At 33.5% G+C, this 17,556-nt stretch overlaps 1 protein-coding gene across 2 annotated transcripts; it reads left to right on the top strand.

Annotated features, from left to right (window-relative positions):
* The first annotated feature begins 1,608 nt into the window (after nucleotides 1–1,608).
* LOC18431964 (2-aminoethanethiol dioxygenase, putative (DUF1637)) lies at nucleotides 1,609–8,718 on the top strand. 2 transcript variants are annotated; one of them, XM_011624208.3, is made up of 5 exons: nucleotides 1,609–2,615; nucleotides 5,875–5,993; nucleotides 6,501–6,636; nucleotides 7,031–7,273; nucleotides 8,241–8,718. In XM_011624208.3, the coding sequence occupies exons 1-5, from the start codon at nucleotides 2,417–2,419 to the stop codon at nucleotides 8,354–8,356; spliced, it is 813 nt and encodes a 270-aa protein (XP_011622510.1). In that variant the 5' UTR covers nucleotides 1,609–2,416; the 3' UTR covers nucleotides 8,357–8,718. The 2 variants fall into 2 exon arrangements, with proteins under 2 accessions (XP_011622510.1, XP_006842138.1); XM_006842075.4 differs by having other exon boundaries at nucleotides 8,232–8,718.
* Nucleotides 8,719–17,556: the final 8,838 nt, after the last annotated feature.

The raw sequence follows: 17,556 nt of genomic DNA, 5'->3' as shown, positions 1-17,556 counted from the left end.
TCAAACAGTAGTGGCGATCGTGAAGGTATGTGAGCACTTGAAAATAAATGGCTTAGATAATATGTTACAATATACTTTTAGGGCTTGACATCCATATTTTATTTCATATTGATTTGAAGGGTTTTTGAAACTAGAACTATACTTTTTCAGAAGTCTTAAAGCGAGGCCTTCTTATTTGATGTTTTGAGGGCTGATTGGTAACCTAAAACACAATGTTCGCAAAATTGAATTGGAACGGTTAGCCGGACATGTGCTCGGAAGCGGTGTAACCAGCCTAACCGGTAAATCGGCCGATTCTACCGCTCTAATCGGATAAGTCTCGAGCGGTCAAAAAAGTGTTGAAAAAAATAAAAAAGATACAAAAAAAAAATCTATTAAAATATAAAAAACATATAAAGAATGATTAAAACAAAACAAATTCAAATGAAATTGAAAATTAATGAAAAAATGGATTTTCACCGATAGATTTGTGCTTAGGGATATTTTTAATTTTTTTTGAAAAGGATGAAAAAATATAAAAATAAATATTAATGGTCAAAACAATTTTTAATCTTCACCATAATGTAAAAAATATTAAAAAAGGCATTACAAATCAAATTCCTGATTTTTAAGAATTTTTGTATATATTTTTTATTTTTTTAAATACAGATTGATCACCAAAACCGCCAAAAACCATAACCAGTAAGTGGCTGATTCCAATCTAAGTAAGTGGCTGATTCCAATCTAACTGGGTGGCTTAGCAGTTGGATCGCCTGGTTTTGCGAAAATACCTAAAACATCAACACTACATGAATTGTTGATTTGGGTGCGATTACTAAAACACCAAGTGTCAAACCACACCCCTTTTAACGAAAAATAAAAAAGTGTTTTAAAATGCAAAATCGAAAATCTAGTCCGTCTATTTTTTGCAAGGTACATTATTATTAGGACTCAAAATATATATATATTTATATGGAAAAAGTTTATACAAGGATGCAACCTTATAATGTAGAACTACAGTTGCACCTAAAAAATCCATCAGAAAATGTAGTTTTAATGTCGAAAAACCCTTTGATTGATTATCTCGACATCGATGTATGACCATAAAAAATAAAAAGATTTTAAGCCTCATAAATAGTACATTTTACAACATATTATCTACGCCGTACATTTATAGGTCTACTTGATTTTAACCATTTTTGAAATTTAAAAATTTATAATTAGATATAAAAATAAATTTTGAGATAATCTCAAGAATATTTTACATCAAAATTATATACCATGATAAAATTTGAAGGTGCACATTACCTCTACAGCTACGGATGCAGCCAGCTGCACTTTTTTTATATTCATACATCTCAATGTCGAAAGGATCGATTAAAGAGTTTTTTAATATTAAAATAACATTTAGATGGAATTTTCAGATACATTTTTATTTCTACATTTTAAAGTCGCTATCTTATATAAACTTTTCTCTTTTTTTGATATTTATTAATTATAATGTTTTTGAATGTTTTTTTTTGGATCCATGGTCAGTTCGACCTCATCTTTTTCTCTCTAAAATATCTAAAATCTGCTCTCACATTCTATTCTCTCTCTAAATCTACCCTCACTTTCTCTCTCTAACTTGCGTCATAGGAATCCAGCTCTTATCCTTTCTCTCTCCTCTCTCTCCCCTGTGGAATAAAAATCCGCCTGTCTCGAGGAGCCCACTGGAATGGGCTCTCGTCCGTGGCCCCTGGTTTTCTTCAACCCCCTTCCCACTCTCTCCTCACAAAACGAACAAAAATATTATTTATTAAACCCTTTATTTGCGCCCTTTTATACCTCTCCCCATCTCCTTCAACGCCCGTAGAACTCTCTCCAAAGAACCGCTCCTTAGATTCTCTCTTCCTTCCTCTCTGCAAATTTTCATCTTTTCCCTGTCTCTTTCTCAGCAAATTCCCATATTTTCTCCCCTCTGTTACAAAAATTTACATCTTTCGCCTTCTCAACACAAAACCCATCTCTAAAATTCTCATATACAGAGCAACCCACGTCTCAAATTCTCATCTTGAGAGAAAACCCATTTCTCAAATTCTCATATTTCCAGAGTTCTCTCTCTAGGTTTCCTGGCCACGCATCTTTCTCTCTAGATATATAGCTGCCTTTGTATAAATTTTTTTCACTCCCTTCCTGTCAAGATTCAATCATCTTTCAGTCTCCTATTTAGCTGTTTATTTGCCATTTCTGTTCTCTCTCTACTACCCCCATCTCTGTATTTTTCCATTGAATAGAGATTTTGTTCTCTCTCTCAATCTTCATTTCTTAACCATTTTTTGATTCAACCCATCTTCCAATTCCCAATTTTCACAGAGTTCTGTCACTATCTCCCTCTCTCTCTCTAGCCCTTCTCTCCCTATCTCTTTCATGGTGTTTGTATTCTGGAACTATTTGGATGAGGATAGAAATAGACAAGAGGGGCAATAGTTTTTGTGATTTCGGACCGGAGAAGAAGGCAAAGAAAACCCGTAGAAAGCACAAGAAAGCCATGCCAACTGCTGTTCAAAGGCTCTTTGAGATCTGCAATGATGTCTTTGCCGGTGCTGGGAGTGTTCCATCTCCTCCACAAGTTGAAAGGCTTCAATCAGTTTTAGGTACTCTCTTTCTCTCTCTAGATTTTGGTAGTCTGAAAAGAGCTTTAAGTGCCCCTAATTGTGGTGAAAAGCATAGATTTATGGGCGCATTTGAGCCGAATTCTGGTGGTTTCTGGTGTTTGAGGATTTCAGTGAATGGGGCTTCGAGCTCATGTGTTTTTTTAATAGAGAGAGAATGTCCAGTAGTTATAGTTTCATAGGAGGTATTTCTATTCTACCACAATGCGAGTGAGATGTTCTAGAGAGAGAATTTCTATGATATCACCTCCCCATTTTAGAATTCTTTTAGTTAGAGAGAGAATTTCTATGTTTTTCAAGGTACCATATAAGATTTTACTGTTTCTAGAGAGAGAATTTTTGCACCATTCCTAGTACCCATTTCATAATTTGTGGTGATTTAATTAAAACTCCTTTTTATCCAATTCCCCATCTAGGAAACTTCAGTTTAATTAGAGATCTGTTTTGTAAATCAGCACTCTAGAGTTTGGTCTAACTCAGTGTAGGGGCTAAAGGTCTGTAATTTTTGTGGAAGTGTTATTTGCTTCCAACTTTAGATTTTGTGGGTGGAGAATTCAGGGTAATTGGCTCTGTTTGATATACGATCTCTTATGGAATAGGGGTTTCTCTCTTATGCCTCTGGTCTAAATTGCAAAATTATCTCTCTCTCTCTCTCTCTCTCTCTCTCTCTCTCTCTCTCTCTCTCTCTCTCTACCTGCCTACCTACCTACTTTTTTGAGGAACTTCCTTTCTTTTGACTTATTTTTCTGTTGCGTGGCATGTACACTGTCTTATAGGCCATTGCCATTCAAAGGGATTTGGCTTTCTCTGCCCATTCTGATTTGGCACCTGGACATATATGCATGTTTCTCATTCTAATTGATTGCAATGTGTTCTTATTAGTTCTCTATTCATTTTTTGTTTTTTTCCCCTCTCTCTCCCTACTTCTCTATATATCCATATTTTTTTTTAAGGGTGGGTTGTCTTGTTTCTGAGATTTATATTTTATAACTCTAGATTTTGATTTGTATTATACAACTCTAGATTTTGCATTTGTGCTTAGTCTTTAAATATTGAGATTGAAAAATAGAAAAACCATTTTTTGGAAAAATTTGTATCATTGTGCTTGTAGACATTGTTATATACTTGCAGGAAAATGGCTCAAGTTTCTGAGTGTTTAAAAATTGTCTTCTTAGAAGATGGCTCAGTTTTCTCACAGTGATAAAAAAAAAAAACTTGCCTTCCGAGGAAAATGGCTAAATTTTCTTAAAATGAATATATCTATCAACTACACACAATGTTTATAGTTGTCTTATATTTCTTTTTGTTCCAAGTTATAGTTGCTTGAAAATGAGATATTTACAAATTCATGAAAGCCTAATGTTTCATTGGTGTTTGTGAAAACCTTGATTCCTTCATCCAAGAAAACAATTTTTCAATTCTACTTAATTTTTTCAGTGGTTGGCCACAAAGACATGTACTACCTGTAAAACAGAAAGATCTATTGAGAAAAAAAAAAAATATAGTTTTTGGTGATTGTAGTTCTTTCTTTATTTTATTTTTATTTCATTGCAACAAAAGATAAAGGTGTCATAAAAAGGGGAATAGAGCAAAATATTTGGAGGACAATATTCACTCTTATTGTCATGTCTCATGTTAGCATTTGCATTCTCGTATGGATACATGATGTCCAAAATGCACAGACATGTTTATTGTAAGGATACATGAAATAATAAATCTAAAACTGCTCCTAGGTGGTTACTGAGTTTCATGGAAGCTTGAGATGCTCCCATACCACACATAACGTGTCCTTTTAATCTGTGGCATTCATATGGCTTATAAATAATACCCATCAGCCAATTTCTTGCATTTGTCAATGGTTTGGTCTTTTGAAAGATAAGGAGTCTATCAAGAAGATAAATGGATAAGAAATGGGATAAGGAGAAAGGGAGAAGATAGGTAGATGAACTCTTGGGGATCTAATAGAGTTTGTGTGCGTGTGCGTGTGCGTGTGCGTGTGCGTGTGCGTGTGCGTGTGTGCGTGTGCGTGTGCGAGAGAGAGAGAGAGAGAGAGAGAGAGAGAGAGAGAGAGGGCACAGCTTTACGCCACCAGATAACCTGTGGTTTAAATTGAAAATATGAACGGAAAATATAAAGAAAGTGCTTTCCATGGTGGACACTTTACAGGTATCTTAGATACTGACACTCATTCCCTTTGTGGTGAAGATAATATGAGTCAAGCTAGTCAAAAGTGCCAAATGGCCCCTGCAATGTGGGATATATCAGGCCTGGAATTTTAAAGGAGGAGATCATTAAAAAATGAAATATATTATAATGTTAATATGCTAATTATTTGTCTTAATAATAATAATAATAATTTCTTATAGTAATCATCGAGGAAAATATTATTACTAATATAGGACATTGTAATTGAGTACAAGTTTTTATTTTTTTATTAGTGTAATAAGGTACTGATAATAACTTTTTAAACGATAGCTGAACATAGATGATACCAAATATTATCCATTAAACAAAAAAATACAAATGAACTATATTTTCAATATGACTTGTTAATGGGATTTAACACTATACAAAACCAATAAGCTCATTTATAATAGGACAGATATTATAACTTGTATAATAATGACTATGTATAGTATAGTTTATTCTCCAAAAAAAATAAAGGACTGTATAGTACTTTAGTAACAGCATTAGTATGCCATGGTAAAATACATATAATATATTATATAACTGATAAGATATTGTTTGTATGCTACATAGTTTACAAAAACAAAAAGTTCAAAGAAACCCAAAACATGCCTTGAACAAGGTCTCACGAGGTATGAAACAGTAGAAGATTAAACTTAAGATATCTGATCTTGAGAGATCTTTCTTGCCCTAACTTGTAGTTGTGAATTTTTCATTATATTTATTACTCCTATAACTCTAGCCACATGCATGTGAAGTTCTCTAATATGACCCAACTATTCCATTTTTTTCCCTAATTTATCCTCATAATGTATAAATGTGCTTGTGTATATGCGCGCGCGTACACACACACATACTTGTAATATAGTGCCTTCGCTTCTGTTTGTTGGACCGTCTTTTCTTTTATTCTTCCTCACAAGAACTTATGATTGTTATCCATCTGTTTTTTTGTATATTCGTTGCAATGCTTAACCAACTGTATATTTGCTTCTGCATTTTTTTTGTTAAGGCTCTTAGTGAGGACTTCTTTCTGAGAATCAGTTCTTATTTGCAGATAGCATGAAACCATCGGATGTTGGTCTCAATGAGCTTATGCCATACTTTGAGGCAGAGAAAAATGAAGGCTACCCACCAATTACCTATCTTCACGTATATGAGTGTGATAACTTCTCAGTAAGTTAACTGTGCCCAAATTTATATTATCTTTCTTTGCTAAATCTGGATAAGTGGCAATATACAACTTTCTGGAATGTCCATTGTGAGATTTTTTAAGGTTATGATATATTGGTGCGTACAGTTTTGTCTCTCCATTCAAGTATACTCCATTTTGAAATACACTGTGTCTTTCTCAAAATGTAGGCCTCTAAGACGGTAGAATCTCTCTCTCACACATAAATGAAGAAACTACTCTTCTCTCCTATGTGACATGCACATGGGTGTCATCGTATTTTTTGTCTTTGACACACCAAGGACCCAGGCGAATGTATGACATTTTAGGAAAAGACACTTCTAAACATTTAATAGGTCCCACCCTTTTTAAACGGTGGGACAAGTTGTATCTGAAAAGCCAATTTTGAGATCGATATATGTGACACTTGTTTATCATATGCTGGCACACATATTTGTGTCTATGTAACATATAATCTCTCGATCTCTCACCGTTTTATCTTTCTTTGGCAGATTGGTATTTTCTGCTTGCCTCCCTCAGGTGTGATTCCTCTCCACAACCACCCCAACATGACAGTCTTCAGTAAGCTTCTCTTTGGTTCAATGCACATAAAGTCATTTGATTGGGCTCCTCCTCCCTTCGACGCCGGTGAGCCCATCATTTCCTCTCATTCCGAGTTCATCTAAAATTTGTGTTCATCTTTTGGTACTTGTCTCTGGGTATTTTCCAAAGTTAATTTTATCAAATTGATAGGTGATTCTAGCAATGTAGTTTCCTTTCAGTTTTACATTTTTTTTTAATAACAAAAAGAAAGAGAATAGAAAGGAATTTTTTTTCAAACACGTTTAATAAGACCTTTGGATTCCCTTTTTCTTTTTCTCCTTTTTTGCTTTTCCAGTTTATTGCTTGATATATTTATTTGAACTTTCAGATCACAGTAGAAAAATGGTTCCTATATTTTTGTTGTATTACCAAATAAGAAAAATAAAAATCCCTTATTTTGATTAGTAATATTTTATGGTTGCAATTTTTTAATTGGCAGTTTGGCCAGCAAAAGCCAAGGCAGAGACCACGAGTTCTGTTCGACTAGCAAAGGTGAAGGTGGACTCAGACTTTAATGCGCCATGTAAGACTTCCATTCTCTATCCGACTTCGGGTGGCAACATGCACACTTTCCATGCCCAAACGGCATGCGCTGTGCTCGATGTGTTTGGCCCACCTTATAATGACTCCAAGGGCCGGCATTGCACATATTTTCATGAATTTCCATATCCTAGTTTCTCAGGTAATCAAGGATCCAAGCATCTTCCTTTTATTTCCTTTTTTTCTTTTTTCTTTGTGCACAGAGAGGCATGTGAAATTTCTGTTTATGTGTATGGTATTAGAGTGCAGTCTGGAAAAGGATTGGGGTACACCACTTTATCTTCTTTAGCCTAGTGGATTGGAGCACTTGTCTCAATCCTTAATAATTTTGTTTTAGTCGAATGGTTGCCCATGGAGAAAGGTTTTCATTATATGCCGTAAAAATTGGTTTCATCGCAGACCTCGGATTTGTGTTTTTTTTTGGACAAAATTTTGTTTTGGACCTAGTGAAATTAAAGTACATTGGGGGCAATGTTTGGACCTGATATTTTTGAAATTGTGTTGAAACTCGCAGAGCTGCATCTTGAATGCTTATTAGTTTAAGTCTGCATTGTTGTTCAATTTCGATCATACACATTTCATTGAAGGGTCTGGTTTTGATGAATTTTCTGAGTAATCTATTCGCACGAGTCCTCCCTCTAAGATCCATCTTAGACATGGGCTTTGGATGCAATTTTTGGAGTATGATCTCTATCATGGGGATCATGAATACAAAAAATGAAATAAATATTGAAACTTAAGATGTGATATTTTTGGCAACTTTGTTTGGACTGTCAGTATTAAATTTTTTATAGGGTCCCATTTTTTGCAGTCCGGAAATATGTTGTTTATTGTGCAGGGGATGCATGAGTCATTAGACGCGTCAAATACTTTCCTGTCACCAAAAAATTCAAGAAAAAGGAGAGAAGTTTTGAAGCTAATTTTTTAGGAGTTAAGGACAATCTACATTTTTGGAGAAAATTAGAGTTTTCTTTATTGCTACTACTAGCTTATTCTCCTAATAAGCAAAGCACAATAACTATTATAAAAATTTGTCCTTACATTTCTGATTTCAGTGCTGATATTCCCCCTTTTGATCTTCTCTTTCTTTCCTATCTAAGGTGATGCAGTCTCAGTTCAAGAGAATGGCGGTGAGTACGCATGGTTGGAAGAGATCGAGAGGCCTGGCTCTTTAAAAGTTGTGGGTGCTGAGTACGAGGGCCCAAAAATTGTTGACACTCTATAAAAAAAACTGTACGATCAAACCCATTGCTCTCTTTGTTGTATTGCAATTTTAGTGGCGGTTTGTGCTACTGCTTCACCTTCTTCTTGACCGGAGCATTTCTCATGGCCATACAGCCCAGTCCTGTAAATACACAGAAAAAAAAAAGAACCAAAAGGAAGAAAAGAAGTAAATGCCTATTAACCATGAGGGGGTTTTTCCTTTTCTTTTATCTCTGTTCTTTTGGTCTTTTTGGACCAATTTCTCTTGAATTTGCCTCTAGAAACTAGAAACACTCTGTTTCTTTGCTCAGTTCATTAGTTCCATTTGATGTTTGGTTTGTACTATTTATCATATAATGGTTTGTTCACTGGACTTAAGCCCCCCATTTTGCTTATTGTTCTCTGTGGAAAACATTTTCCTTCATTATTTGTAGCTTTTTTTAGATAGATTTATACCAATGGCTCAAAAGTCGCCCGGCTGACTCAGGAATCGTTTGAGTTGGACTTGATACAGAGGTGGATTGGATACAAAGGCAAGCGATCTCAGGATGAAAACACCAATGAACACATACATCTCAACAGTTAAATGCACTAAATCAATTTCAAATTTTTGTATAATTTATTAATTGCCCATTTGAGAATCTAGTGGATGAGAGAGTGATTGAAATTTGGGGGTGGCATGCCCCTTAGATTGGAAGTCTCTCACTTTAAATTTGAAATGAAAATAAAGATCCTCTCTCCCTTAGCACATGGAATGCTCATGGAATTGAGGGTGTGGCATGTGTCCCTCACACGTCTAGGTACCTTGTCTATCCTTAACTGAATTTTTTTAAAATTAATTTCCCTAGCCTATTTAGGTTACAAAAAAAAATTATATAAAATGCTTACAATTATGAATAATCATTTTTTAACTTATTTTAATATTTTAAATTGGTATGGGTTGTCAGAAAAATCTTTCGAGTAAATTAGGTACCTTTAGGGTTTGATACTGAGGCATTCTAGTTAGCTTGCATTTTATCAAATCATCACAAGGACTACTTATTCAAAAAACATCAACGCAAGGACTCATAATCTTAAGTAGGAGCTAATGGAGCTAATGGTTGGGCCATCAAAGTCAATCAACAGATGACGGGGTTTTAGGATTTAATGGAGTATCGGGATTTAATGGATTTGAGGTGAACTTTAAAGGAAAAGCATCACAAAGCACGGGTGCGGTAGCTCCTCTCTCGAGCACATGCATATATTCTCAATGTGATAGATCAGATGGCTTCTTAAAAACGACTATCATATGCACATACGATATTTTGATAAATATTGAGATTTAGCTCTTGCCCTTAAGCCTACCCACACAGGAGCACACACATATATAGCGAAGAACCATTAACACATGCCATGGCAACACACATCCACGAGGCCACATGCTGACCTCGACAGAGGATAACATACAATCCTCTATGGTAACTATCGGGCTAATTGCTCCATGCCCTCATGGACAATGGGTTTTGTGAGACTTTTAGGTACCATTTTTGGGCCCCGGATTCTCGAGGCCCGACAAGTCACAAGGATCAAGTATGGTGTCAAAAAAGACCACATAAATCCAACATATAATTATTTCTATAATTAGTTTAAGTTTCAAAAAAGACCCCCCAAAAAAATTCCCTCTTGAATCACATGTGGTTTATTACTAAATATGACATTTGGTCTCATCTTGGGGTCTGTTTAGGAGATTTTCCAAAGCTATGAGCCTATAGAAGCTTCTACATAGGTAATTTCTTATTTTCACATGCTTTTTTGAACTCTTTGTATCCCTTTTAGCAGTAACCTTCTTCTTCTTTTTTTGAGATCCACTATGATGAACTACTCTTTTGGAAACTCCCTTTCTATATATGGATGTGTTTATCTTATGGGCTTTGTATAAGCTAATGGCATTGGTCTGTGCTGCATGTGTCTTTGCATAAGCTAATGGCATTGGTCTGCATGTGTGATTTTGTTAATTAAAATTTTTTTTTATGACTCTTTTTTTAGTTAAAGCAAAAATTTAAATTTCAGACACATAAAATAACAACATCAAACTTTCATCTAAAAAGATAAATAAGCACAAAATATAAAATACTTACGAGCAGTGATTTTATGCAACGGTTGTATCATAGTATAATGCAACTACACTTCTAGGAAACCATGTTTGTGGTATTTGTATGACTCAAAATTTTGAACACACATACTCTTCATCTCAATAATCACCAAAAAAACAGTTCAATTTGAACCCTAGATATGGCCAAAATAAGCCCCCTCCAAAAACGAATCTAGACCATTCATTTGGTTAATTTCAAGATCTTAGCCTTTATAAATTCAAAATCATTTTTTTGCTTTTTAACATTGTTCATCTAATAATAATAAAGCCATCCAATAAAATTGAAGATGAAAAAACTCCTTCTAAAGCCTATATCTAAGCATCTCACCAAAATGAACTGCCTACATTAATTGGGCTAAAAAAATACTTTTTAGACTATGTTTTCAAATTTTTCTTTTTTTTTATTGTTCATTAGAATGATAAGAGTGTATATTTCAAATTTTGGATCAAACAAATTGTCATACCATGCTTTTTTAATGTTATTACATCATATTACTATACAACCGTTGCACGAAATCATTGCAGAATACTTACCTTGGAACTTTGGATTCATACTACCCTGGGTCTTTTGTGGGCCTCTTAACCAACCCAAATTTAGATACTGGGAGGGGCCCAACACTCTCCTACAATGCTTCTGGAGTTATGGACTCTCAAAATGTACCATAATTTCTCTCAGAAAAGAGGCAATTTGGCACATATTGGCCCCCAATGTTTTATGCCTCGAGTGTAGGGTACATTTGCCTTTGTATTTCTTGTCAAAGTATATTTTGGGAATTTTACCTAACTAGGGTTAGGGCTTTGGGTGGAGTTTAACCAAGGTTAAGGATGGGGGTTCAGGGTTTCTCACTCTAAGGGAGAGGTTTTTCTTTCTCTAGAACTTTTAAGCTCTCAAACCTTACCAAACGATTTTGTCTCTCTAAAATGAGGTGAGGTAATTATGATTTTATATGGTGATTATTCTAAATATGGGTGGATTATTAACTTTAGGGCAGATAGGTGGGTGGATTATCAACTTTCATTCCTGTCCAAACCCAAAAGTGTAGTGAAACTAGGCTAAGAAAGGTAAAGATTTTAGCATATATCCCTAAAAAATGAGCGATCTATCTCCTCCAAATCCACCAGCATTGTGACACTGTCTTTTCGCGTTAAATTTCATCCAAAAACTCCAAGTTTTGGTGGAGCTTTTGGTCTTTTTGTGATGAACATTGAAATATTTTAGCTTTATGCATCTTTTTATACACAAATTCCCTTTATTTAGCAAGATTTATGATTTTTTTGTAATTTTAGTTGCAGATTTTTGTAGGCATCGGCCCTACGATTGTTTTGTACCAATAATCGATAAAAAAATTCATGTTTTGAATGAGTTATGAGCATTTAAAGAGGCAAAAATCATGATTTCAGCAATGTTTCAAGTTGGATGGCAATCATGCCAATTAATAAGGTCAAGCATATCAATTGGGGGATTCTTAAGATGAGAATGACCAAGATTTAGCTTAAGCAAGTTGCAGGTACTTGATTATGAGATAGCATTAGACATAATATGTGGGTTGATTATTGTAAAAAAAAACGAAAAGAAGATCCTTTATTGGATGTATTGATTTAGTCGGTAACTTTTATATTTTGTGCTTAGCTTGTGCATCTTAATTTAGAGTCATGTATCTTTATTTATTTTCTTCTTAAAATTCTTATAGAGCTAATTCCTTATAAGAAGGGCAGTAACATTAGATAAAAAAAATGCTCTCTCTCTCTCTCTTGTAATCTAAACATTGCGCATGTAGTTTACATGTCACTATAAGGTAAGTCATGTCAATAAATAAAAAAGAACGTGGAAATACATGTGTGCTTTTATTTATTTGTGGATAATCAGACAATTTAATATCTAAGCTAGTAGTGAAAAAGTTATTTTTAAAAAAGAGGTACACAATCCCATATGTAAAAGAATAAAACCTTTATGACCTAACGTAATATCATTAACCAACTCACAAATTAGCTTCTTCAGTTACAATAATCAGCCCATACATGTGAAGTGTTGTCTCATAATCGACTACCTGTATCACGTGGATTACTTACTGAAGTAAGATTTGGGATACTATTTTTCTTCAAAATCCTCTGGTCAATGTACTTGATCTTGATTTTCCTTGTCATGTTCCTTATAGAGCCAGTCATCACCTCCAGAATGTGTACGAATAAAAATATATAAGAAGCACATTACAATAACTAACTCGACTTGTTATTTAATTAGGCGTGCAGGTGGCCTTGAAAGCATAACTAAGTGCTTTAAGTACACCAAATATGGGCTCTATAACATTTCTTAGATAAAAATGTCTCCAATTGAATAAGGTGGTAATGGACTCCACAATATAGAGCAGTAAAATTTGGGGTGTTTTCATAACTTGCATCAATTAGGTAGTATTTACGTAGTTTATTTGAAAACATCTAAACGATCAATGACTTATTTACAAAAGTATTATTAATTTAGTCACGATTTAGAAGTACCTCGGGGAACATGGAAGCCATTTTGTCAAGCTGCTTGGAGAATTGTAGAATCATCAACAGAGCCCTCCCACACTGCATAGGTATACGTGAATAAAAGATTGAATGGACATGCTGCCATAATATTCTGGGAAAGAAGGCCTTTTCGATTGTGATATGGGGTTTGGTTCTTAGTATCGATTGTCACAGGGATGTAAGTTCCATCAATTGCTCCAATACAATCTTTCATAAGATACAATTTTGGTGAGATACTGATGATAATAAAATATAAATTTGGAAATCATGTTATATGAATTGTACCTTGAAGAAAGGGAAGTAAATATCACTATATCGGATCTAGAGGAGTATTTGTTGATGAGAGGCAATTTAACGAGGTGCTAATGTATAAATAGCTTTAAGAATACTTCCAAAATACCAACTAATTGTTGGACTAGAGTGTTGGAATCATTCTTGTATTATGCGATTAGCTATGGTGAATAGAAACATTCCCACTTGTTCCTCAACACTAATATACTTAGAATCTTGGGTGAGACTTTCCCTTACAAAGATTTAATACCTTGGAGACCAAATTTAATACCTTGGAGACCAAAGGTTTGTGTAAATTTCCAATTTTAAATACAAATTTCTTAATAAATATATTTTTTGAGAATTTTACTTCCATTTACCAATATTTTAGAACTTTTAAAAATTATAATTTTCAGAGTGTCTTGAATCTGGATTTAAATGCTTTTAAAATTTTTCTTAAGGACCTGTAACATGTAAAAATTAGAATGATTCAATTTTTTGCAGACATGTATTCAAATTCTATGATGATCGTTCTTTGGTTGAATTTTATGTACGTAATCATAACCATTTCTTTATTTTTCAGATCGTGATTATGTCTTCTTTAATATTGTTATCAATTATCTTAATTTTGTTGGATAATTTGGTTTCTTAAGTCTTACTAGTATATAGAAGATGATACATAAATAAATTTTTTTTGAAAGATAAGAAAAAGTTGATATTTATAAAATAAGCGGGAGACCATTGCTGATTTATAGACCCGCAGGACCACAGCTACGAAACAGCATATCTTCGAAACCTCGAAAACTAGGATATCTGCGAAACCCATGTAACCTCATTCCAAATCTGCCAAAACTAGGGTTTCCCCTCCACGCTTCCTCTCTGCGAAAGCTAGGGTTTCCCCTTCACGCTTCCTCTCTGCGAAAAGCTAGGGTTTCCCCTACACAACAAGGGTTTCCCCTTCACGCTTCCTCTCTTTACACAACTAGTGTTTACCTTCACGCTTCCTTTCTCAGTTTTTCTCCCTACGAAAATTAGGGTTTCCCCTACACGCTTCCTCTCTCTGTCATTCTTCCTGCGAAAACTAGGGTTACTCCTATACGCTTCCATGGCATCTCTCTCTGTCATTCTTCCTGCGAAAACTAGGGTTTCTCCTACACGCTTCCATGGCATCTGCAGTGAAGATGCACTGAACAAACTCGAGTACTTGTCCATGGTACAGAAAGTGTGCTCCGAATTAGAAGACAGAAAGTGTGCTCTGAATTAGAAGTACATATAGGACTGTGGGAGAACACTCTAGTGGAATTTATAGTTGATTTGGGTGGAAAAAGTCAAAATTTTGTTGAAATCTGTGACAATGGTGGTGCAATGTTGCCTCATTACTCTCTTCAAGCTCTTATTCTTACGATTCATGACATTTTTCCGTTCAAAGAAACCCTATTATATATTGCAACGAAAATGGTTGGTTTATATTTTATTATATAAATAATAGTAAATTTAAAATATTTTATAATATTATTTAATTTAAAATGTATTATTGACAAATATAAAAAAAATAATACATTACAAGATTTATAATGTAAATAAATAAATAAAATATTTGATTATCAATATATAAATTATTCGAATGGGCATCAATTTTTAAAATAACATTTCAAATTTCTAAAAATATAATTTTTTAGAATTCTAGAATAAATTTAATGGAAGAGATTGTTCGAGACATAGAAATATTTCAAATGTATATGAATTATATCTTAAAATTAATATTCTTAAATTTATGTTAAAGCTTATCATATTATAAAAACAAAAATTATAATTATATCAGTTATTCCTAGTTTGTATTAAAAAATATTTGTTGTATTAAGAAATATCTTTTATTTTTTTGACAATAAATACTTGTTATATTTCTTTTTACGAGAAAATATGATATTTGTTGTATTACTTTTTTTTTTTTGTCAAGAAAAAAAAGAAGATGTTATATAGTTTTTTTTTTTTTTTTTTTTGTATTACTTTTTTTTTATTTTATTTCTTTTATCATATTATTTTCTATTATTTTCTTTATTTTGGTTTTTTTTTAAGACAAAAGTAAAAACCTATCTTTTTTTTCTTTTTTTTTTTATGAATATAAATTTTAGTTTTTTTTTTAAGACAAATGTAAAAACCTATCTTCTTCTTTTTTTTATGATATTTTTTTTTATGATATTATTATCTTTCTTTCTTTTTTCTTTTTCTTCTTTTTTTTTTTTAATAAAGATAAATTTTTAGCTTTTTTTTTTTAAAACAAAAATAAAAACCTATCCTCTTTTTTTTTTATGAGATTATTTTTTTTAATAACAAAAAGTGAATTTTGCACAATAACGTCATTAGGATTCGTTTTTTATGATCATTTTTTATGATATTATTTTTTTTCGTTTCTTATGATCGTTTTTTATGATATTATTTTTTTTTAATGACAAAAAGTGAATTCTGCACAATAACATCCTTGGGATTCGAATGTAAAACGTCATGTATAAGAACTGCTAACCACGGTAGCCCCTCACGCGCTGCTGAAGAGTTTTGTACAATAATTATCTATATTGTATGAATTTTCAATATAATATGGCTTAACGCAAGTCCCACATCGAAGAATTGGAGAAATTGTAAAAGGTATAAATACCTTTATAAAAGCCTTAACGCTAGCGTAATGGAGAGAAATGGTACACCAATTATGATATTTTGAAAAAAATTACGGGGTGTCTGATTCTTGTGTCGACTCGGGGTTTTGCAGAAGAAGTCCGTTGTGACTAGCCGATTTTTAAAACCCTTAATTGAATGAACACCTCGTGTCGACTCGGGGTTTTGCAGAAGAAGTCTGTTGTGACTAGCCGATTTTTAAAATGCTGAATTGAATGATTTTCAGGGTTTCTACATGGTTTTGCAGAAGAAGTCCGTTGTGACTAGCCGATTTTTAAAACCTTGAATTGAATGATTTTCAATGTAAAAAAACCCTGAATTGAATGATTTTGAGTGTAAAGTGGGACTGGTTTATGTTTGTCAAATTGCTAATAAAAGGGTTGTTAATGCCAAATATCTTAGCTTTTTTCAAATAAAGTGTTTCAAAACTAACTATTTCTTATTTTTTGCTGGACCATATGAGTTTTGTGGTCTTTAGGGACCACCCTTCTTTTAAACTCACTTTTGCATTTTGTTTTTAACATGAGGCGATTGTTCTACCACCTTCGTCGCAAATTTGCATCCCCCATTTATCGATTTTTGACACCTTCCCATGAGATGTTACGTTTGTTTACCTCTCTCCTCTTTCCTACTCTCTCACTGGAGAATAGGGAGCTTCTTGTTGATTACATAAAGAAGTTAAAAATTCTGGGTTAAAAATAGATTTATTCCCGTTAACAGGAAGCCTGACAATGACCTCTCTCTCAGTTCATAGTTCTATCTCTCACTAATTTTGACAGAACCATGCGGTTTCTCTGATGTGTGGCTTTGTTGTCATCTAACTAAAACAAAAAGGTAGGGGTTCAATGCTGATATGTGATGAAGATTTATTATCAATAAAAACTCACTTGTCCCCCCACTAATTGTTTGCATATTAGTTTACACTCCATACATATCTCTTAGAAAGTCCATGTAGTGTCCGGATGCTCCTTTCTTTTCTAACACCTATCAAATCAAATCTCTAGATACTATGTCATTTCTCTATTATCAATAAAATCCATATGGAGGTTTTTCCTCTTTGCTCTAAACTTCTCAATCAATTGTGTAAATAGAAGAAAATAGTCTCGGTTGTTGACCTCCTTGACATAAAAATGAATTAGTGTTTTGACACATTCATTTTATGCCTTAATCGCTGTTCAATCACTCTCTTCTACTGCTTCATAATATGACTCATAAAATTGATCCTTCGGTAGTTCACATAATTCTGTATGTTTCTTTTGTTTTTATAAATAGGTACTAAAGTACTTTTCCTCCTTTGTTTGACATTTTCTTTGTTTTCAACATCTTATTAAATAGCTTGATCAGCCAGTCAATATCGTATACTACCAAAGCTCTATCAAAATATCATTTGGTCTTAAAGCCTTTCATATCTTCATCATTTTCAAAGCTTCTATTACTCCCAATATATTAATCTTACAGATGCATCATGACCTCCACCCTTATTTACGTCAACAATTCCTTCTACAACTATATTCCCATTGTATTCGTAATTTAATAATTTTTTATGAACACAATATATATATATAACTTAAAAGGTGTGACCTAACACAAGCTAGGTTTATAGACCAAGATTGGGCAGGTCTAAGCCCAACACCCATTCCAAC

The sequence above is a fragment of the Amborella trichopoda genome, chromosome 5, assembly GCF_054954075.1.
Source record: "Amborella trichopoda isolate Santa Cruz 75 chromosome 5, AtrichopodaSantaCruz75HAP2 v2.0, whole genome shotgun sequence".
NCBI classification, from domain to species: domain Eukaryota; kingdom Viridiplantae; phylum Streptophyta; class Magnoliopsida; order Amborellales; family Amborellaceae; genus Amborella; species Amborella trichopoda.
This window is presented reverse-complemented; position numbering and strand designations above follow the sequence as displayed.

Bases quoted from the DNA above. Each gene is read 5' to 3' on its own strand.
- LOC18431964 (XM_006842075.4), top strand. From the start codon at position 2,417: ATGAGGATAGAAATAGACAAGAGGGGCAATAGTTTTTGTGATTTCGGA. The intron at 2,616-5,874 runs GTACTCTCTTTC...TCTTATTTGCAG, and splicing joins AAGGCTTCAATCAGTTTTAG to ATAGCATGAAACCATCGGAT. The intron at 7,274-8,231 runs GTAATCAAGGAT...TTCCTATCTAAG, and splicing joins TCCATATCCTAGTTTCTCAG to GTGATGCAGTCTCAGTTCAA.